A 23514-nucleotide genomic window follows, 5' to 3' on the forward strand; every position below is an offset into this window, starting at 1 on the left:
TTTTCTTTGTCTTGTGATTATGATTTAGGAAATTTGCAATGTAAACTGCACTTGGTAAACTAAACCGAATGGTAAATCAAAAGCTTTGGAAGGGCTGAGGTTTCCTCAGTGAATCCCTTTTGTGCCTCCAGAATTAGCATTGTCAGTCAAAACCAACAGGTGGTGTATGGTTACAGGGAGTGAATCCCCTCTCACAAGACACTTTCTTTCAGGAAGCCAATCAGGACTGGCACTGACATGATGAGGCAGACCTGTCAGCAGAGCTGGGGTATATAAAGCCAAACAACTATGTTAGCACTTCTGAGCAGTCGTGCATTCCCCGCCTCGCCTCGGGTGTAGGGATTGCAAAAAAACAAAACTACACTGTCAAGACTGTGTAGTTTTGTTTTTATGATTAGAGGCTCTTCAATTCTCATGCTGGGATTGTCTAAAAAAATCTTACTCTGGATAAGGACGTCGTTCAAGAAGATTTCGTTGGGCTTAGCCCACTCTTGCGGGCACTTTGAGAGATCAGGTTAGTAGCATGTTTCTGTGGTGTAATAAGTGTTTTACCAGTCATTAATAATTCTGATACAATTTATTATTTATAAGTTTTCTCACCGGGGGTTATAGATTTCAGGGTATGGACATGAAACACTTAAATTCTCTGTCAAGGTTATAGCCTTAATTTCTGGAATGAGCTTTGATAACTCTCAGCAAAAAAAAAGATTTTTCCAGTGTATTTTATTGCTAAAGACTACATAAATTAAGATTTTAAAAGTGCATGGAAACATGTGCTTAACTTAAAAACTCCTTTTTGTTGGGAGTGTTCAAGGTTATGCTGCTGAGAGATAAACTGAGAAGCTCCAAGAATAGCTCTGATAAAATGCACATGGTATCAGCTAAGCGCTGATGACTTTTTAAGGGAAACAACTGCTCAGGTATCAGTTACACGGCAGCTCTGGAACACTTGTCTGCTGTCATTCATGGCTGCAAAGGTTATTTCTGGAACATGACATTTTAGATGCATACTTTCAATTCTAATTATACAAGAAGCCTTATAAGATCAGATCTTCATCACCAGAACTTGCTTGGACAATGAAATATAGAAACTTTGCTGGAACTCAGTTATTTCTGATGTCTTCTGGAAACTACGTGTATATATGAGCTTTCATAATGTTTAATTGTATTGTAAAATTATTTCCATTTATTTTAGCTGAGCTTCAAAACATAGTCATAACTGAACCTGAAAATCTCAATACAATATCCAGTTCTGCCCTTATGCTCTTATTGCATGCATGCATCACGCCCTGATTTCTATGAAGGAACCCATGTAATGAGGAATTTTCACCCCTGTGAGAGGCAGAATAAATTTGACTCATAGTCAAAAGAAACTTCACTTTCTCATCTTCAGTTTAAGCTTGGGACTGTCACAAAATCAGGCACAAAAGTCAAAGTAAATGGAAGTAAATATGTGAGTAAGATAGGCTTGTAATATTTGGGGCTAACCCCTGCTTGTTGAGACCAGATATGCTCTCAGGGGAATTTTTAACGAGAAAAATGTAACTTTAATGGATGTATGATAATATTAAGGTAATAGATACCTTTTTAAAAACTGCACAATTCAACATTGGTAAATAAATAGGTCCTGCAAATATAAAATCTCAACACACAAGCTTTTCTAGTGGCAGTGTGTTATTTCAAAGTAGGATCTTGTGGCATAGCAAGAGAAAGCAAACTTTCTTTCAGATTTCACATGGCTTTGCAGTTGTTCAAGCCATCAGTGTCAGTGGCTACTTTATATCCTAGCTCACATTTCGAAGGTGGCTGTCTTTCCATATTCAAAATTCCACTGAGATACCCTCTAAGAAAGAGAATTTTATCTGCATCTTTAATGCCAATATGCTTCTGTAAAGTGAAATTATTCACTACTTACAGAGTGCTTTTAAAATAGTCTCTTGGCATTTTTTGCATTATTGCATTATGAATGCCATATCTATTATTATTATTGTTATTATTATTTTTGTTACTAATTTATTAATAATATATTATTGGCATTATTAACCTAAATTCTTTGCAGATGTTCACATTTCTTTCAACTGCTTCTCGGTGACCTAGTTGTCTTGTCATTGCAGAATGCAAATATTTTGCACCAGCAAAATATTTTTTAAAATTATACACGGAAATTTTTTTTCCTGCCAGATAAAAAAGTTAATAGACAAAGAGAAGCAGTGTGAATGACCTGTGGAAGGTCACACAGTGAGACAAATTTTGTCTCCTGCTGCATACCTGCAATGCCAAAGCACAGCCCCACTAAATAAAATGGTTTCCATCCAATTCAGCCAAGAATGCTCCAAGAGTAATTTGGTATACAACTTTGTCAAAACCCACAGTCTTTTCATTTCACCAGGTAGTTCTGATTTAAAGCTGAGAAGAGTAAATTGTTCAGAGAATAATTACAAATATTCTTACAAATATTCTTCAAATATTCTTGCAAGAAGGGTGTGGATATAATAACATTTTCACCATTGATATCTAATTATGGGGTTTTTTTGCTTGCAGAGTGCCTGTAAAGATGACGACGAAAGCACCAACATTTACACAGCCGTTACAAAGTGTTGTGGCACTGGAGGGTAGTGCCGCAACCTTTGAGGCTCATATTAGTGGTAAGGCTTTGATTCATCCTTCCAAGATTTGTTATTGTTCATCACGAATTTCTTTTCTAATGTTTATGCTAAGAAAAATGGTAACGCTTTTCATAGATCATAATCTGAGGGCTGAAATATGGATATATATCCATATCACACACTGCTGAACAGCACCCTTAAATGTATATGCATAAAAATACATACTGTACTAATAAGGGAACTTCATGTGGCTGCAGAAAGAATAATCTTATTTGGACGATGACTGGGTAAAATCAGAAGTCAGGGTGCAAAAAGCAGGGTTTAAGCTAGTTCTTCCAAGACCTTTTGTTAAACTTTACCTAAGCTTTACTTCTGCTTTCTTTGCCCTTAAGTTTTCTTAATTCCAGAGTTCTAGGAGGGGGATTAAAAGCACAAAATCTAGACCCAACTGGTCACTGAAGAGGGTAGAAAGCCCTAGTATGCTAAATAATAGATGTGTCTGGTGGTACAAGGCTGGATTAATATAATTTACATGACGTTAGCATAAGGCTGGATTAATACAATTTAAGCTGCCTATGCAATTTAAAGATGCCACACAATTTAAAGGATGCTTGATTTCTCCAATCTACATGCTACTCAAACACCCTGTCTTGTGCAGAACGCCATGCAAACCCCCAAGATAACATTACCAGAGACCCAACACCCTGTTCTAAGAGTGTCTCTGACCTCGGCCGGGACTAAGGAGAAGTGACATGTGTTCCTGCTGGGGGAATTATATTGTCTTACAGGCATTAGCAATGTGATGATCCACATACCATAAAGCACTAGTCAGATGCTCTGTGACAGGTGCAAACACATGATCTGTGCAACTATAAAGATCTCTGACATCTATGGTCCATGTATTTCATCCCTTGGTCCCTTTTGCATAACACTGACTCACACAAGGTGTTTGAACATGTCCTGCAGTCTCCATCTGTGACATTTTTTCGTGCCACGTTCTATTATTGGGCTCATATTCTTCAGTTAATTGCCCTGATTGTCTCTTCTTGCTTCTACACTGTAAATTTTCTGTGAAAAGTTTTTCTGCTTTTACAATACTTATTATGAATACTTTAAAATTTCATCAGAAAAAGTTAGGATGCTAGTATTATTATTTGATGTGTGATTTTGGCTAATATTATTTGTGTGATAGTATGGAATACTTGGGAGGGGAACTTGATTTCTTACTAAGTGAAGATGCAGCAATATTTCTAATAGCATATGCCATATTTGCATGTTAGTCTCAAATAGCTTGTGAGTCAACCTCTTATTAGGTTTTTTTCATGTTGTGAGATTCTGGTATATCTTTCCTGTGCTAAAAATATCCTCCAGGTTTGAAAGATCTGACAGTGGCTTGGCATTTAGTTTTTCTACAGCATAAATAACAGAGAAGGATTTATGCTATAACTAATTGCATAAATAAAGGACTACAGAGCTTTATCCTGCTGAAATATCTACCCTTTCTATGTCATTAATTATTGAGCATTTAAAAATCGGAATTTTTCTCTATCTCTAATAACACTGGTCTATTATATACAAGTCAAGTATTAATACAGAGCTACAGTTCAAATGTGAAGAGCTCAGTTAATCTAAGGGTATCAAGAAGAGCTTAGCAACCATCTGAGATGCAATTTTGCTGTGTGTAAACTAGAACAAATGAATCGTGCTGCTGTATTAGACTGTGAATTAAGTGTCCCATTACAAAGGGTTGATATCAGACGAATATACCCAGCGTGTAAGAGAAAGCACAGAACACACAAACCCTGTTATTAAAAGCAGCAAATGCCAGAGCAGCCAGGACACTGTCACAGGGGGAGTCCTTCTGGGTCACCAGTGACTGAGGAGTCATGAGACAAGAAAGTCAGAAGTGTTGCTGGCATTAGAACTGTGCCAAGCTCATGTCTCCACAGTACTGATCAAGTTTGAATTTTTTCATAAGGAATTAACCTGTGCACAGCTTACCTTTTTTTGAACTGATATTTTCAGGTATTACCCAGTGCAAGACAGCCTTTATATAATGCTTATTTTTGAAAGCAGCACACAGATCATACCAAGTTTGCAGTCCCTCTCACATCATTGTCAGGAGAATCTTACTTAATTCAATTACTTAGGTGGTGAATTTGAGGCACTTCAGGTCAATTTTCTTCTTTTTGAATTTGAGGCACTTCAGGACAATTTTCTTGTTTTTGACATTAAAGCTCCAAAAACCTCAAGGAGAGTTTTAAAATGAAAAAATAATTAACAGTTGAATCATAGTATATTTGGGACATGTAAAAGTAAGCCCCTACTCCATATAGAACAGGCGCATATATCTATAATCTGAGTTAGATCTTACCTAGCTCTGTGATCTGGGACTAGCAGAGTGCTACTAAATTTGTGGAGATGAGTTTTTAATATAAACTTGGGCTCAGATTTCTAAAATGGTTTTTAACTTTGGATCTCTTGTACATAGCAGTTTGAGGCATCAAAATAGATTCCATTTTAAAAGTGCAAGCGTTTTTCAACCTACCACAGCAACTCCCATTTTTGCTAATCATCATATAATACCATCGCAAGAAAACAGAACTTTTGACAGTGCTTCAAGAAATTTACTACTGAGGACACGTTTTGGGGGGTTACCTAGCTTAAAACATTTTTAAACTCATTTTCACAAATACTGAAGACACACAGCTCTGAATGAAATCACTGGGGTCTGCTGTATATAAGTTTATGATGGTAAGGCCCAAGTTGCCCTACATCAATAGCACAAAATTGAGTTGCACTGTCCCATCAGGACTGTTCGGTAACTTCCATCTATGAAATTAACAACGCTTAAATGTTCTTTTACCCTTTTGATTTTGAATCCTCCCTAAAACTATCCACATTCTCTTTCTGTGTGTGGGTTTCTGTTTTGTATTTCTCAAAGTATCAGTGCTTTACTGTGAGTAAGATTTTAAACCTTCCTAACCAAGTGTGATGGGACTGCAGTCAACCACTGAAAGCTTCAATCTACATGTCAACTTCTCTTTCTTTTTAGTCTCACACAGTCATTTCCCTGGCACATTAAATTCCCTAATAATTTATTCATTTTGAAGGAAGGATACTCTAGAAAGGAAGCAGAATTCTGTGCACCTGGGGTTTTCCAAACTACAGAATTAGAACTGGGAAAATAAATTCATCTGTAAAGGCAGTCTCAGATCTCATTCCTGAACCCCCAAGCAGTGCAACTGGTGACTTGAGTGAAGATACACATGAAGTGATTTTGTGAGGATTTTAATTTTGAAAAAATTATGTTCTAGGACTAGAAAAAAGACTTTGAGCTGGAACCATCTCCTTAAAATACCTGTTCTTCTTATGTGGTTCATATAAGAATTTTACTTGTTCATTGAATGGATTTAAGTTGCTCAATAAATTTGGCTGAGTAGAACACTGAGAAGAAAGTTTCCACAGGGAATCTAACATCACCATTTAAAACCATGTCAGCTGTCAGTAAAATTGAAATTTTTCTGACCCAAAGACTTGCTCATGACCCTGACAAAAAAGAATAATATATTTGAACAACAGTTGATTACAGATGGCTGCTGTTGATCAAACTCAAAGAATTCCAGAAAAAGAAATGAAAACCCCCAAAACTGTTAGCATTTGATTTTAATATCTACAGCAGTCACTTTTACTGTCACTTCATTTTCTAAAGCCATAGTAGTGTTAGAATATATGCTTCATTTAGCTGGATTATCTTTAGGTTATCTCCGGATTATTGGACTGGATAAATATCCTAACAATAAGCAATCCTACTTAGATACTAGCAAATACATTTTAAAAATACCTCACATGAATTACTTCATCATCCTCATTATTTTCATGAACTTCTATTTCTTAATAAAATTGCTGAACACTAGAGTCATCTCATTATTCAAATTATTTACTAAACACAGGAGCCAGTGCAGCTGCCCTAATGCTCTGTGCATTTTAGAGACCTTTCTGAAAACAAATTCCTTTGTCACTGTGCCACTGGGCATATATCTGTGCCTATGGCATTATGCTCCACCATAACTGTGTGTACATGAGCGTGCATTCTGGTAATTTTTTATGTCTGGCGTTTCATAATGTCTTAATCTCCATTTGTCTTCCTTTTCCTGCAGGTTTCCCAGTTCCTGAGGTGAACTGGTATCGGGATGGCCAGGTTCTCTCTGCTGCAACTCTGCCCGGTGTGCAGATCTCGTTTAGTGATGGCCGCGCTAGACTGGTGATCCCCACCGTGACAGAAGCCAGCAGCGGGAGATACACTGTGCAAGCCACCAATGGATCTGGGCAAGCGACTAGTACTGCTGAGCTGCTTGTCACAGGTACACAGCAGCCAAGAGAGGCTCCTCTGCCTGCTAGCAGTGTGAGGGAGTGATGGAAGAGTGACACATGATGAAATAGTTCAGATTTCAAGAACATGAAAAACAGAAAAATAGCAAACCACATTGCTTTTCCTAAAGCATTCTAGAATTCAGCATGTGTTCTCACCAGTATGTCTAACAGTGTCCTTTAAATTTTAACTGTATAATCTTGATCTCACAAACTATTATTCATGATTGCAAGCTCCTAGCTCAGCCCTTATATATGTAGCTCCTTATGGTCTGTCATGCTGGCTACATTGAAATTGCCCATAAAAGAAAGGGTGAAGTTCTGCAGGATGGAGCCATTAATGATATCTAATGGTATCCATGATATTTAACAGAATAAGTCACATATAGGGCCATACCAAAATACTATGCTTAATGCCTATGGTTACAAACAATGTATCTGTAATTCTAGAAATATTTTCAATCATAGGAGTAATCAGAAATAATATTATGAATGTTTCAGAAGGTACTATCATCTGTCAGCAGCATGTGAAGAAGAAATAGATCCCATGTCCTTCTAGTAATGAAAGTATCTAGGACCTGCCCTTCTTTTTAACGGATACTATTGTTTTTTTCTATTTACTTCTTCAATAAAAATGCAGCTGGAACAGCACCACCAAACTTCTCACAACGACTACAGAGCATGACTGCAAGACAGGGAAGTCAAGTTCGACTTGACGTGAGAGTGACTGGAATCCCTACACCTGTGGTGAAGTTCTATCGGGATGGAGTAGAAATTAAAAGTTCCCCCGATTTTAAAATTTTACAAGAAGGAGACCTTTACAGCTTAATAATTGCAGAAGCATATCCTGAAGACTCCGGCACCTATTCCGTAAATGCCACAAATAGTGTGGGACGTGCTACTTCAACAGCTGAATTGCTAATTCAAGGTAACAGAGCTGAAGTTGGAGGCCATGAAAATCAGAGCATTAATGGTAGTGGTGCAATATGCACCACTTCATTGCAGTTATAGCAACAAGTTAATTTATAACTTCTTTCTCAAGAGTTATTAACTTGTTGTGAAAAAAACCAAAGACGTGTCTCTGATGAAATTTGCCAAAGATTTTTGTCTGCAATTTGATGGGTCTTCTTTAAATGGAGGATACAGTTGATGGAAAAAGTGTGGGATACCTTGAGTTGTTCTCATTTTGGTCTGTAAATCTCTCAAAGTTTTATTTGTAAACTGGCTTTGATAGACTAGATATATTACAGTGCGTAACTGTACATAGTGTTGTGAAGGAGGCTGGTAGGGGGTGAAGACAGTTCTTAGAGAATTGCAGCAGGGAATCATGCTACCCAGAGCAGTCGTGCTTGGGTTTCACCTCAGTCAGGCTTAGAAATTCTGTAATAATCATTTTAGATCCAGGTCTGATATGAAGAATCTACAATGAATGTATTTTGTTTTGCTTTGAGGTTTTTTTCTAATGACTAGGTAATGCAGTTATATTGTTTCAACTGTTTTCACAATTATCTGTCTGTAGATATTGAAGGCAAAACAGATGGTTGCTTAATTACTTTTCTGTTGAATATATATATAAAATTTTACATAATTTGAGTTGACCATTCATTCATTTCTCTGTGTATTGATTGTTGCCATATGCAATTCTTCTTCTTTATTTCAAAAGGCGAGGAAGAAGCCGTTCCTGCTAAAAAGACAAAGACAATTGTTTCGACTGCTCAGATTTCACAAACAAGACAAGCCAGAATTGAAAAGGTATAATTTTCAAAAACAAAGCAGGTGTGGCTAAAATGTGGAGGTTTACTTCTACAGCACCTCACCCTTGTTTTCTTTTCCTTGATTTTCATTGCAGAAGACTGAAGCCCACTTTGATGCCAGATCACTTACAAGTGTTGAAATGATTATAGAAGGTGCAACTACCCAACAGCTCCCACACAAGGCACCTCCACGAATGCCTCCCAGACCTACATCAAAATCACCAACCCCGACAACTGCTGCAAAAGCACAAATGGCACGGCAGCAATCACCATCTCCCGTTAGACAATCACCATCACCTGTAAGACATGTCAGAGCACCAACACCTTCACCAGTAAGGTAAAATCACTGTTCTTTCAGGCAATGTTGCTTTTGTAATCACTTTTGCATATAGAAGTAATGCTGTAGAATGAAAGCATAGTGTAAAATGCATCGATTCATTAGTGATTGGGTTTATTCTGATGGTGACCTGTAATGTGCTATAGAAAGTGTGGGTTGCCTGTGTAGACTTCTATGCCCCTGCTGTATAAAATCCCATTTGATTGCTCTACATAGAGCCAAAGTAGCACTCACAGCTCCATTTCATGACAAAATAAAAAAAAAAAGTAGAGCAGATGGCCCTTGATTATTTGACATGAACAGAGAAAAGAGCAATGACACTGATGAGAGGCAAACAGAATGAAAGGATATGTAAAAAAAAAAAAACCTGAGCTCATGTTCCATGTATGTGCTGGTAATAATTCCAGAAATAATATTTTGAAGGTAGGCAAGCTAAATGCGGTTAGGGAAAAATGAAGTTTATCCCTGCCGTATAGAGATTCTAGAGAGGGAAAGTGAGTGATTTGAAAAGCAAGGCTGGTGATCTGGGAGGCCCCATGAGGTCTGTGCTGAGGGGCAGGTAAGGCAAAGAGTGTTTTGAAAGTCCTGCAGTTTCAGTGTCCTGAAGCACCAGCATCACTCCAAGCTAAATGCTCAGGAGAGCCCATTTAAGTTGCCAGAACTGGGTGTGCTGGTGAATTCTCCCCCCCGATAATAAATTGCAAGGACAGGAGTAAATGGATCGATAGCTACTAGCATTAACTAACTAAATATATGAAAAAAAATTCAATAGCGACATCTAGAGCACATATAGAACTGGAAATTTGTTCTCCTTTGCTAGTCAGATCCCTTTTAGACATACAATGCATTAGAAACAACTAAATCTAAAAATTAATATGATGCTGCTGCCCCCTACTGCTGCTGTTTGTTAATGTTCTCTGGGAAATACAGCACAAAAAATTCCACTCAAAGAAATTCTAAGTTAGAAACCCCATTTAAGAATTTTAGAAAATGCTTTAAAACTATCTGCTAGGACTAGGACTGAATTTTTGGAATATCAAAATTTAGAAACTAGCACTTTCCAAGTGGATATGAATTATTGTGTCAGAGATCTGTAAATATAAGTGTGGGGAAAAAATGTTAGGCACTGATAATAAATTTGCCTGGATTATGGATACATGTAGGGGTGACACATGAAAATAAGATGTCATACAGGAGTAAATCCAGTTGTTTTGCTAGGTGGTTGCCACGTGATATTTTTATAAAGATTGGTTACAATTACCATTTTGTCTCCCTACAGACTGGGCCATGAATGTGTTATGTAGTATTTACATCCTGTGAGCCTTTTGCATTATTCCTGTTAAAAAAATTAGGATAGAGCAAATGCAAAATTATGATGTATTTTTATATTTCAAATATATTTGGTTGACTGAAATTTCTTTTGCCACTTGTTCTTATTTGTTTTTGAAAACTAAGCTACTACAAAGACACGTTCAAGTTACGAGAATGACAACAGTTAGGCATAATGCTAGAAAAACAAGTTAGTGCAATTTACAAGTAGAACCTCTCAAAAACCTCAAAGTCAAACTACACATTACTGGAGATCCCCTATATGGGGAGTGAGTTCAAGTTCAGGCTGCAGTTTATACAGTTATCACTCCGTGGCAGTAAATTAATGATATTGATACTCTATTTTTTTAATAGGTCAGTTTCTCCTGCTGGGAGAATCTCCACATCACCTATTAGACCAGTGAAATCTCCATCTCCAATCCGTAAACCACACGTAGTGACAACAGCTGGGGCTGATGTCCTTCCTCCTTGGAAGCAGGAAGGATATGCTGCAACCATGGAAGCCCAGATGAAGGAAACAAGAGTATCCACAAGCACTACCCAAGTGACTGAAGAAAGATGGGAGGGGACATACGGGGTCCAAGAACAAGTTACTGTGACTGGTGCTGCTGCTGGCGAGGTAGCCGCTGGTGCTAGAGAGGTAAAGCCTGTTTTTTGGAAAAAACACTGAGTTTGCTTTGTGTAGGGTCTCACCACTGATGGATAGATCTGCTAAATGGAATCTGAGATGCTATGTGTAAAACCATGTGTGCATCTGCTATTGAGAGAGTTGTGCTGCAGATACGGAAATGCTTCTTTGCAACATTCTGTCTTTGTACTTGTTTTGTGCTTCTTCTGCTTGTATGCAAAATATGAAAAAAATGTCTTTTGATGTGACTAATATAGGTGAGAAAGGACAGTGAAAAAACAGCAGCCATTGCTACAGTTGTTGCTGCTGTGGATCAAGCCATGGTGAGAGAACCAGCTCCAGGTGTTTCAGAGCAAACTGCTAAAAGGACAGCAATGACTGCAGTCCACGTTCAGCCTGTTCATGAGCAGGTAGAAATAGAGCACAGACATTCTATGATTTCCCTTTATCCCTTCATCCAACACGCAAACAAGGCATGGTTCACTGTGAGGAATTAACAAGATATTACCCAGTGCCCAGCAAAAGCATGCATACTCAACTAGAACACCTGGACTGTAAAGGAATGCTCAGGTTCACTTACACCACTGCGTTCCATCGTAACAGGAATGAACTAATTGCTCTTTTTAAGTTTAAGGATGCTTTTGCTGAACGTGATCCTCTATTCTTTCTTCTCCTTTATTCTCTAACATTCTTCTTACAATGATGAAATTTTTTCTCTAATATCTTTTATAATTTCCCCACTAGGAATAATATAATTCTCCCTTAGTATTTTTCCTTTACTTGAATTCCTCTCTTATTTTTCCTTCTCCTCTTATTTTGATGATCAATTTTTAAAAATTAATTCTGAGGCTTTGGTTTTTTTTTGTTTGTTGCTACAAAAATCAGATGAAAAAGGAGGCAATGGTAGTAGTTACCAGTGATAAAGCCACCAAACAAACAGTGATATCGAGAACTAGAGAAGGAATTGTAACTTCACAAGAACAAAGACACATCTCTCCTGAAAAGGTGAATACAGATTGTACCTGAGATTGTTATGCCCTACCTTGTTCAAAAATCTGGTATCTCTTACAAAAGACAAGCCTATGAAGAAGACAAATGTGATACTGTTATTATTTGTCCCTTTTATAGATGTTCAGTCTTCCAGTTTACAGTGCTGTCATTTTCTTGTCTCTTCTCTGTGTTTACTGTCTTTCTCTTCTTACTGTCTTTCTCTTCTTATTTCACTTCCATTAGTTATACCTAAGAATGTGATAGACAAAGTTGCAAAACAGTAACCTAGACAAACCTCTCTTTTTTTCATATATTAAACAGCAATTTACTAGATAGTATTCTTGATCACTTAAAGAATTGACTTGTAGAAATTAGCTCTTAAATTTTGTTGGGGGCCGGGGCGGGGGGGAAGGTTGTTCTGATATTGTCTCTAAGCTTGCCATTTGTAGCCTGCTTTGTCTGTTGGCAGCACAAGGGGTCAGAAAAAAGGAGGAAAAACTCATTCTGCATTGAAATCACTTTTGAAAATACCAATGAGTGATTTGAATTCAGATTATTTTAACATGTGTTTTATCAGAAAAATGTGATTTAATATAAGATGAGCTTTTATAGCCAATGTTACATTTGCATTATAGTAGAGATGCTTGAGGAAGAAAGTGTAACCACTCTTTAAAGCACTGACAAACAGAAATCTACTTGGGCATTAATCTGAACTTGGCATTTGAAGTCTTGCCAAATTAAAGTTTCATAAAACTTATTTTTAATATTTTAAGCTTTCTCTAAGTGTTTATAATGCAGGACAGTTTTTCTCTGAGCCAATTTTTTTAGTACTGCTTCCAGTAGCACACCAAGCATTTTTGCAATGTTTTATTATTTTTATGTTAAATGTTTTATACAAAGTCCGTTCATGTTGTTATTGTTGTTCCCAGAGTAAATGATTTCAAAACACAGAATGTGACATCTTTGCTCACTTTAATTTCCATGCTCTTTTCCATGCTCTTTTCCAAATACATTGAAAATCACATGTATTTTAAAATAAGAAGTTCTTTATTTGTAAATATCCAGGTGAGAAAAGAACCAGAGAAAGCTCCAGTACCAACAGTAATAATTGCCACAGACAAAGCCAAAGAACAGGAAAGAATAACAAGAGCTAGAGAAGAAATATCTACCAGACATGAGCAAGTGCACATTTCTCATGAACAGGTAAATAAATGTTGCAATCTTTAGTTCATAGAGATATTCTGGTTTATACCATCTGTCAAATAACTTTACTGTCCTTCTTTATGGAGAGATGATTAATAAACAAAAACTTTGTGAAACAAGGTATTCCAGACAAAATCTCTGCAGGTCCAGTTCTACTGACCTCCACAGGAGTGCAGCTGCCCTTCTTACAGATCCTTCAAGCATTAGGGCTTTTATTGCCACAGTACACAGAATTTCATCTGATGCTTAATGATGAATTTATCTCTGAAGGTAGATTTCTGAATATCAATTTTAAAGGTTCTTTTTCATATGTAGTGTGGAGCTTGATTTAATGAACTTCATATTTGTGTGAGGATTGAATACATCTGTTAGACCATATTGTGGGACCACTCAGCTGATGGGGTTAGCAATAATACTAATTTCTATGCAAACAGTTCCTACAAAACATAATGATGTATTACAAACTAGAAAGTACAAAGCTTTTCTCTCATTCAAATAAAAATTAATGAAATATATTAATGACTTTGCATGAACTTCTCTCAGCATATAAGACAGTCTATAACTTGGGTACAAAGGTATTACTCCAGTTCTGAAGTCATGTTTCTTTCTTCTTGATATACATTTAGAAACATTATCCTGCTTTCCAAAAAAGTTGTGTAATCTTAAAAACAGGTATAATCAATTACTATTATTTTTCTTTACCATAAAAAATAGATAAGAAGGGAAGATATGAAACCTTCTGTACCTAAGGTAGTAATTACTACTGATAAACCTAAAGCACCGGTCATAATATCGAAAAGTAAAGAAAGAGTTGCCACCAAACAAGAACAAGTGAGCATAACACGTGAAAAGGTGAATAGCACTGTTATAACCATATTTGGGTTTTATCCTTTTTTCTTTCCTCAAAAAAGACTAACTATACATTTCCAGCTCATTTTTTCTAAGATTATTCCACTTACAAACTTTTAGACCTATTGCTAATTAGACTAAATTATTTCATCTTGATCTTCCTCTCTTGTTTTCATTAATGGGATGCTCATAATTATCTTCTGTCTGATGTTTGGAATGGACTGACTGACTCCTGAAAGGCATTTTAACTTTTTTTTTTTTTTAATCATTACTTTTATTTAAATAGATGCAAGGGTATAACAATACTTATCACTATATATGTAACACAGAGATGTGTGCAGTGCAGAAAGATCTAACCCTTCATTCTCCTTCCCTGTTCCCATTTCAAAATGTTTTCTCATTGTTCAAATATCTTTCAAGACTGAATGTAACTGAAACTTTTATTTCTGCTATAAAAACTAGATTAAAAAGGAAGCTGAGAAAACTACTGTAGTTCCAAAAATAGTTGCCACCACTGAAACCAAAGCACCAGTCACAATGTCCAGAACTGGAGAAGAAATTACAGCCAATGCACTGTTACAATTCAGTTTATCTGTAAACCATACATTTTAAGACCTACTTTGGTACAACAGAATGCTCTCAGGTTAATTCCTGAAAATATACCCATTCAGTGGGATGACTGTCAAATAACAGAGTCAATATGATTAAGTTTCTAGTGCTGAAGAGGTTTATATCCCACCCTGCTAGGAAATGTCACGCTTTAGGCTAAGGTCTGATTTCTCCCTGACAGTCTCCTCTCTATCAGTGGCTTTTAAGTAACCTTTACTTGTTCAAATTTCTGACTCTGCAATCTTTTTTTCTACTTGACAATTCCTTGTAACCTTCATGGTTGTCAGATGAAACAACTTATCTTTATTGAGGTTTGAATTGTCCTTTGCACAATACAAACTTCAACATCCATTCACATCTGTCCAGTTTGTTACTTATGACCATCAGACACTTGTTGGCACTACTTTGTTCCAGTAGGATTCCCACAGTAAGAAAGATCTACAATACAGGAACTCTTACATGTGGAAAAATAACATAGTAGACAACAGCTGTTATTTAAAATCTATCTACCTACAGCGTAGTACATTCATAAAATACTTTTATAAAATACAAGTAAATGAGCGAAGCATATATAACTCACTCAGAGGAGTCAGACTGCTAGGTGAGTTCAGTCCCTTGTTATATGATGCAAATTTAGGGCCAAATTCAAGCCAGTATAAAAAAAATATTTTTAAAACAACAGTAATACTGAATAAGAGGTCCCTGTTACCTAAACACTAATAAGAAAACAAAATCTCTGTAAATGATCACATTTTGGTCTCACCTAAGTAATTTTAGTTTAAGCTGGTAATGGTTTTAAAATCAGTATGAAATTATCTGTTAGGGGTTCTTTTCCCTTTTACAAGGCATATATATCATACACTCTTTTGCTACATCCAGATCAGTTATGAGAATAATAATAAACAGTAGTAGTCACTGTTATCGACTCTTGGCTGACTGGGCAGAAGTTTGGACCCTAATAACACAGAATTTGATAGTATTTATGAGTTATTAGGAACAAATAGAAAGCATTATTTCCAAATTGTCAGACATGTCAGTCTCCTTTCTTTTGTAAAATCCTTTAAAATAGATCAGCACTTATATCTGAATTAACAGATATACCTTATGAAAAATTTTTTATGGGTCTGTTTCTTAATAAATACATTCCCATCAGATGCTAGATGCATTTTTTACATCTACAAGAGTTATATGGAGCTGAAGAGCATACTTTATGTGCACATTTACATTCCTGCACACTCTTAGACAAGTGAACACAAATGGCTGTAAAGTACTAAAATTGAGCTTGCAGACAAATATTGATATGTATAAAACACAGAAGCACAGATATATTCTGAAAGTGCAGAGATAGCACTTAGAGAATGTATTTGCGTTTGAATTTACTGATTCTTAAGTGTATTTACAGGTGCATACTTTCAATCTTTTCATCATGACTTTTGCATAATCATATAACCTCTCTTTGAAATACACTGAAAATTATAACTGTCATATATACAAATTTTCAATATAATGACGTGTATAAATTCTGCTGATGTTATTTGTAGACTCAAGCTGGAAAAAAGGCTGAAGCTGTAGCTACAGTCGTTGCAGCAGTTGATCAGGCCCGTGTTCGATCACCCTGGCAACCAGAACAAGTAGATGAAACTTATGTAAAGGAGAAAACTTTGGAATATGGTTATAAAGAGCACACTGTAACAGACCGTGGTCCTGAGGCCCCAGCAGAACGTCATGTTGTCACTAAAGAAGTCAAAACAGTCTACGTTCCTCCTGAGAAACATATCTCAGCTCCTGAAAAGCAGGAAGTTCATATATCAAAAGAGGTCAGATTCTTTTTTTTACATTACGTTATTTTCCAGAAACTATGTCCCAGTGAAATCTGTTTCAGTTTAAAGAACAGCATCACTTTCAACAACTTTTTTCCTTACTTTTGTAGATAAAAAGAACAACAGAACTTGAGAAAACAATTCATGTTGAACCTCCGCGACCTCGCACAGCAAGTCCTCACTTCACGGTCTCCAGAGTTGCTGTTCCTAAACCAGATCATACGTATGAGGTAAGCTGAGGATGTATCCAAGAGGAGCAGCATGCTCATTTTCAATAGCCAGTAGGTCACCCATTCAATTTGGCTTTTTCTCCCACACTCCAGTGTGGTGCTTCCCCAAGAAGAAGAGTTGTATGCTCCTTGCAGTTATTTTTGTTGGCTTGTTTGACTAATAAAGAACACTGCTGTAAACAGACAAATGAATTGCTAAAATACAATTGGTTGTTATTATTTCTTATTTAAATAATCTTATAAAATGTTTGAGGACGCAGCTTCAGTGCTTAATAACATATAGCAAAATTGTAGATATTTGTAATGCAAGTTTTATTTTTTAAAGAGCAGAAGTATCCCTCTTTAATCTTATTATGTGCATCAGTTCACTCACACACTGCTTTTTTCTTCCTTGCTAATTAATACATGCTAAGCTAATTTTCTAAATAGAAAAAATCCAGACTGACTGCATAATATGATACCATTATTCTTCCATTCTTCTGTTGGACTCCTTCACATAATATTAAAATTTTCCAGTTAATTAATTTTCTCATTCAAGCATACTTTTTCTCTTCACCTGGAATTTAAAAAATATTTTCTCCTAAACATATTTAAACACTGTTGTACATATTTTTAAAATATTTATGTATTTAAAAAGTTATTCCACCTATAATAAGATTTTGAAATATCTTCAGTTATTCTAATCATTGGAAGTTATATGATGAGTAGTATTCTTTATTGCAGTATTAGACTGAACTAATGGAAATCTAAGGCTTCAAGTGAAGAAATGGAGAGAACCTTTCTTGTGCTGTGCTTAAAAGCTTCTTGGACATTTAAAGATCAAATTCTAAAGTGAAAAAGAAAATATTTATACATTAGATCGAAAATGATACAAGGATATTATATCTGGTATTTACTACTGTAATCTAAAACTACTACTCTGTTTTTTACATATAGCTTTTGCAGTGTCAAAACCAAGTAACTGAGGAAGAAACTGCTGCATGTGCAATCTGCTCAAGAAATGCACTCTCTCCTTTGAAAACAAAGCAATGACAAAGCTGTAACTCTTCTTCTGTTCCCTAGGTTTCAATAGCTGGATCTGCCATGGCTACTCTGGAGAAAGAGTTATCAGCTACTTCTGCCGCACAAAAGATCACCAAACCCGTGAAACCACCTCAGCTAAAGCCTCATGAAGTCAGGATAAAAGCAGAGCCAGCTGCCCCTCCACAGTTTCCCTTTGCAGAGGCGGCTGAGACATATAAGAGTCGCTATGATGTTGAGACTAAAAAGGAGACGAGCATTAAAAGTGAAGCGGTGAGGACAGAACACTTGATGTTGCATAAAGAAGGTGAAGCAAAGGTATGTTTCTAAACAACCTTCTTTCATCTTAAAAATATGGAATAGCCTCACTTTTTTGCTGTCTTCTTATGACAATTTTCCACTTCCAAAGCATTCTGTTGCCTTTTATTTTTAATTTGTTTTACACAAATTCTTGTAAGGACCTAATATTTACTTATGACCTGCAAAGAGTTCACATTACCTAATTTGTTTTCTTATTTAAATTATTCTATGTCCTTGACTTTGTTTATTATTGTCCTCTAAACAACCTAGGTGACAGAAACTGCCAGAGTTCCTGTGCCTGCAGAAATCCCTGCTACTCCACCCACCTTAGTCTCAGTAAGTAATTTGTATGCAGTGTAGGGGAGTTACACTAGGTTTTCACCCATCCTGTTTTCTAATTTTTATCAGTGAATACTTAACCATTAAAAATTGGCTTTATTTAATATTTTTAACTTTATATTAGGTTTACTCAGCCATATAATTTATCTCTGATACAAAGTCTTCTTGGTGTCTTTTATGGTAGTGATTCTTCACATTTATGTCACATAGTAGGTTGATCTATCTGCATAAATGTGAACCTACCTTTTCATTTTCTTGAAAACAGCAATGTTCAGAGACCCTAAAAGCCAATTTCATATACTTCCCTTTGGAAAATGCCTTTTTTTTCTACACACCTACATTGCTTCACAGAACACTGTTTTGAACTAGACACTAAATTTTCAATTAAAATGGGTTTTAGATATTTAAGTATCTGTTTAGCATTGAAAATGTTTACTGACTGTGATACTAATTTTTTGTCATGCAGGGCCTCAAAAATAAGACTGTGACTGAAGGTGAGTCTGTCACTCTGGAGTGCCAAATATCTGGTCACCCTCAGCCTACAGTGACGTGGTACAGGGAAGACTACAAAATTGAGAGCTCAATGGACTTCCAGATCACTTTCAAAGCAGGACTTGCTCGCCTTGTGATTCGTGAAGCCTTTGCAGAGGACAGTGGAAGATTTACCTGCACTGCTACCAATAAGGCTGGGAGTGTCAGCACTTCTTGCCACTTACATGTGAAAGGTAAGTATATTTATAGAATCATGGAATTGTTAAAGTTGGAAAAGACCTTTAAGAGCATTGATTTCAACCATTAACCCAAAACTGCCAAGTCCACTGCTAAACTGTGTCACTAGGTACCATATCTACACATATTTTAAATACCTCCAGGGTGGAGAAGATATTTAAAAGGTGGAGAAGATATTTAAAAGTCAGTCCCAGATGACTCATGGGCAACCTGTTCCAATGCTTGATAACCCTTGACAGCCTTTTTAACAAAAAAAATTTCCTAATATTCAAACTAAACCTCCCTTGGTGTAACTCAAGGACAGTCCCTCTTTTCACTGTAGGAAGCTAATAATTTTGTTAACTGTTTATTACTGGTAATGTATCTTGGACATTTCAATCACATGGCTTCAGCTGTGTTCCAGGTATTTATTAGGTAAAAGGGCTGTAAGAATGAAGAAAAGGCCAATAATGGGCCGATATTAGGAGACTCTTAACTTGATTCCCAGTGGAATGAACTAGCTCTCTGAACCGACTAACTACTTAGTCTTATTGTAGTCTTATTACTTATGTCAACTAAACTCATTGCTTAAGGCCTATTAAGGTATTTTAAAGTTCACTATATCAAATTTGCCTTCTAGTTACTGAAGAAACTGAGACTCGAGAAACCATTTCTGAGAAGGCTGTTACAGAAGAGAAACGGTGAGGTTATTTTTCTAAACAGACTCCTCCTATTGCAGTCATTACATTCTTGCATTCTGTTTTATAAGAGCTTCAGACGTCAACTCACTTATCTGCACTGAAATCTAATTTCAGCTATGTGGAGACAAAGGACATTGTAATGGAAGATGTCTCTGCTGCAGCAGAGGAAGTATCGGGAGAACCCGTACCTCCTTTCTTCATAAGAAAACCCATGGTGCATAAATTAATTGAAGGTGGGAGCATTATTTTTGAATGCCAAGTAGGGGGCAACCCAAAGCCACATGTGTACTGGAAAAAAGGCGGAGTTCCTCTAACGACTGGCTACAGGTACTTTGAATGCAATGCCCAAAATCCATCTTAACGAAATTTTTATGCATATTTAATTGGCAATGTCAGAATTTGATTCTCTCACTTATGCTGAGCCAAATAACACCCTGATTTCTGTGAAAGAAATTATTTTTTATGTAAAAATTATAGACTCATGTCTTAATCTGTGACTTTAAAAATTTGTTAAATTTTAAATGTAAAAATTCAAAAGTCTATAGACTTTATATACACTTATAAAGAAATCAGGAAGAAGTTTTGTATTTATTTTACTCTGTGCAATATTTGCATTCTTTCTATGTAAGTCTTGTCTATAGAAAGCAACATATTTTCTAGCTGAGAAAAAATATTAATTTTGTAGCATTCTTGAAATGATCATGTTATGATGACCCATATAAGGACAAACTGTGTGAACACAGAATATACCATTATAATGTGTCTGACAATTAGACCTCTGATATTTCAGTACTGGTCTTCGGGTCCTATTTATTTGGTGACAACAAAAAGAAAGCTAACCAGTACTCTAGTTTCAGCATGGTTATTTTTTACATGCTGCTCTGTATGCTCATTCATTCAGTGAGAATTGCCCGCAAATTTTCTCTCTTTGTACCTTGTATAAGTTAGGAGTTCATCTCACTGTATCTAAAAGCAAATAATCTAAAAAGTTTGTCCAGAATTATAGAGATTTTTTACTTTTATCTTTTCTATAGATACAAAGTGAGTTACAAAAAAGAAACAGGGGAATGCAAACTTGAAATTTCCATGACTTTTGCCGACGATGCCGGAGAATACACTATTGTTGTTCGTAATAATCTTGGAGAAGCTTCTGCAACGGTCTCCTTACTAGAAGAAGGTACATTTTAGATTAAGGAAATGGGAACAATATTTCTTAAAATTAACTTCAAAATGGGAAAAAATATTTTAAATTGTGCTGCAAATTCTTTGCAGATAGTTTATTCAGTTCAAGAAACATAAAGGGAGATCTGGTGACTCTGTTTCTGTAAGACATCATATCTGTCACCAGGCCCCTGTAGGACTTTATTCTTTGCTGGAATGTGTAGCTATAGGAACCTTCATCTGTTGACATGCCATGTTCATGAAAAGATAAGACATTCAGACAGGGATGTAGGAAAAGAAAGTTAATTAATTAATATGTTATAGGAAAAGAAGCTAGTTTAATTTTTTTATTTGTCCTGTAAAAATGTACAAAAATTTTCAGGAGACAGAGTCATGGTGAAGAAATTGTAAAATAATCTTTGGAGATGCTTCCACTTTGAAAACTAGGACACCTAAATAGTACAGGAAGATTTCTACCTGTTTATAAAGCTCATCTTAATACATCAGTCTTTGCATTTTGTTGCTGATTGTATTTATTGGCTCAACAGATAGAAAATCTGCTTGAATCACCAAAAGCAGTAGAATAAGTTTGTACTTGTTTTCTCCATTCAATCCAGTGAAAACAAAAAATTTATAAAAATTAATCTGTTCTGAATTCTTAGCTGATTACGAAGCCTACATAAAATCGCAACAAGAAATGATGTACCAAACTCAAGCAACTGCATACGTACAGGAACCTAAAGTGGCTGAGGTAGCCCCTCCCATTTCCTATGGTGACTTTGAAAAAGAGTATGAGAAAGAACAAGCTCTAATTAGGAAGAAAATGGCAAAAGATACAGTGATGGTCAGAACTTTTGTAGAAGATGAGGTATGTCTATCCCTCCATAATAATTCTGGGTACCGACATTTTACCATACAAATAATTTACTTGCAAAGTCATTATTTTACACAGAAAACTAATGGTCTTGCTTTTCTGTATAGGAATTCCATATTTCTTCTTTCGAAGAAAGACTTATCAAGGAAATTGAACTCAGAATTATTAAGACTACCTTACATGAACTTCTCGAAGAAGATGGAGAGGAGATGATGGTTGATATTTCTGAATCTGAAGCTGTAGAAGCAGGATTCGATTTAAGATTAAAGAATTACAGAGCCTTTGAAGGGACAGGAGTTACCTTCCATTGCAAGACATCTGGATATCCATTGCCAAAGGTACTCCAAATCTGTATAATTCTTTTGTTTTTTGTAAGTCATTTGATGCTCTACTTGAAAAAAATCCCTTAATATCTCATTGTCAGACATTCTTCATTCTGCGTAGGAAACAGCAACTCTCAAAAGAAATCCAGTCTTCTGGTTTGAAATCAAGCTGAATTTTCCTTTTGTCCCTTAAGAGAATAGCGTTAGGTTGGTTAGCCAGTTCAAAGGTAGGCTGGATTTACCAGTTAAGTTGGTTTTGATTCTGAGTATCTCTGAAGTGGCCCAGACCTGTAGGGAGCACAGTACCAGTCCAGTCTAGGTTACTTTGCTCTCCATCAAAATGGGGTTTATATCTGTTTCTAGCTCCAAAACTCATGTTTCAGGTTGCTAAGTAAACATCTTACACTAGTCTCCCCTATTTAAAATAAAAATGTTAATGTTTAACACATGTATGTGGGCTGTGATTTTTTTCAGCTGAAAAATAGCAAGTTGTAGTGTCTTTGATGTATAAATCATTACTGGATCTTTGTCTTTAGGAAAGTTCACAAAGCAGTCTACTGTTTCTTTCCATGCAGGTGGCATGGTACAAGGATGGCAAACGTATAAGGCATGGAGAGCGCTACCACATGGAACTTCTGCAAGATGGCAGCGCCACTCTGCGTTTGCCTGTTGTTTTACCTGAAGATGAAGGAATTTATACTGTCTTTGCCAGTAATATGAAAGGAAATGCCATTTGCTCAGCAAAACTCTATGTTGAGCCAGTTGCACCTACAGCAACTCCAGGTTATATGCCAGGACCTGAAGTTATGAGAAGATACAGGTAGGTACACAGTAATATAATTTTACGAGGCTTCAATCTGCTATGATAGTCCAAAAGCTCATTACATAGCAGTTAAAAAAGCTTAAGCTATTGCAGTTTGTGTACCTCTAGAAAAGTTCTAAATGCTGTTTTCATTATTCATATGGAAAAGTATATATTTTTGTCTGGTTTTCCCTTTTAATGAGCAATGCAGTTCCCAGAGTACAATCATTAACATGCATCTCCAGCCACAGTATCAGATTTACAAGCTCAATAACCATATTTATTTGTTAAAGTACTCGTGTTTTTGAAAAAATATCTTCTGCACTTGGAGTTTTACTGTAGTGTGCAAGTATTTTTTCCTGCCCTTGAAATAGCTGTATTTCTATGACAGAAAAAATTAAGCATTTCCATGTCCTGTGTTCAGTCTCCATACAAATACACATCCATGCACAAAAATACGCAGGATTGCACTAGCCTATTTTTATCTGTGCACTATCCAAAACCCAAAAATTTCCTTGGCCATAGAATATCCTAACACTACTCAGGTCTACAAGCTCCTG

The 23514-nt window shown here is 36.2% G+C and overlaps 1 protein-coding gene across 1 annotated transcript in view; it reads left to right on the forward strand.

Annotated features, from left to right (window-relative positions):
- The first annotated feature begins 2554 nt into the window (after positions 1-2554).
- LOC106861576 (titin) overlaps positions 2555-23514 on the forward strand; it is a 238036-nt gene continuing 217076 nt past the window's right edge. Inside the window, exons 1-21 of the mRNA XM_088167962.1 lie at positions 2555-2645; positions 6767-6970; positions 7618-7905; positions 8641-8729; positions 8827-9068; positions 10752-11037; positions 11283-11435; positions 11911-12030; positions 13081-13218; positions 13933-14070; positions 16218-16493; positions 16607-16726; positions 17789-18064; positions 18317-18382; positions 18852-19110; positions 19734-19794; positions 19909-20121; positions 20829-20971; positions 21618-21823; positions 21937-22167; positions 22728-22972. Of these exons, the coding sequence (XP_088024088.1) occupies positions 2555-2645; positions 6767-6970; positions 7618-7905; positions 8641-8729; positions 8827-9068; positions 10752-11037; positions 11283-11435; positions 11911-12030; positions 13081-13218; positions 13933-14070; positions 16218-16493; positions 16607-16726; positions 17789-18064; positions 18317-18382; positions 18852-19110; positions 19734-19794; positions 19909-20121; positions 20829-20971; positions 21618-21823; positions 21937-22167; positions 22728-22972 (3845 nt within the window). The remainder of the gene's footprint in view (positions 2646-6766; positions 6971-7617; positions 7906-8640; positions 8730-8826; positions 9069-10751; positions 11038-11282; positions 11436-11910; positions 12031-13080; positions 13219-13932; positions 14071-16217; positions 16494-16606; positions 16727-17788; positions 18065-18316; positions 18383-18851; positions 19111-19733; positions 19795-19908; positions 20122-20828; positions 20972-21617; positions 21824-21936; positions 22168-22727; positions 22973-23514) is intronic.

This window comes from Sturnus vulgaris, chromosome 7 (genome assembly GCF_052056855.1).
Source record: "Sturnus vulgaris isolate bStuVul1 chromosome 7, bStuVul1.hap1, whole genome shotgun sequence".
In the NCBI taxonomy this organism is placed as follows: domain Eukaryota; kingdom Metazoa; phylum Chordata; class Aves; order Passeriformes; family Sturnidae; genus Sturnus; species Sturnus vulgaris.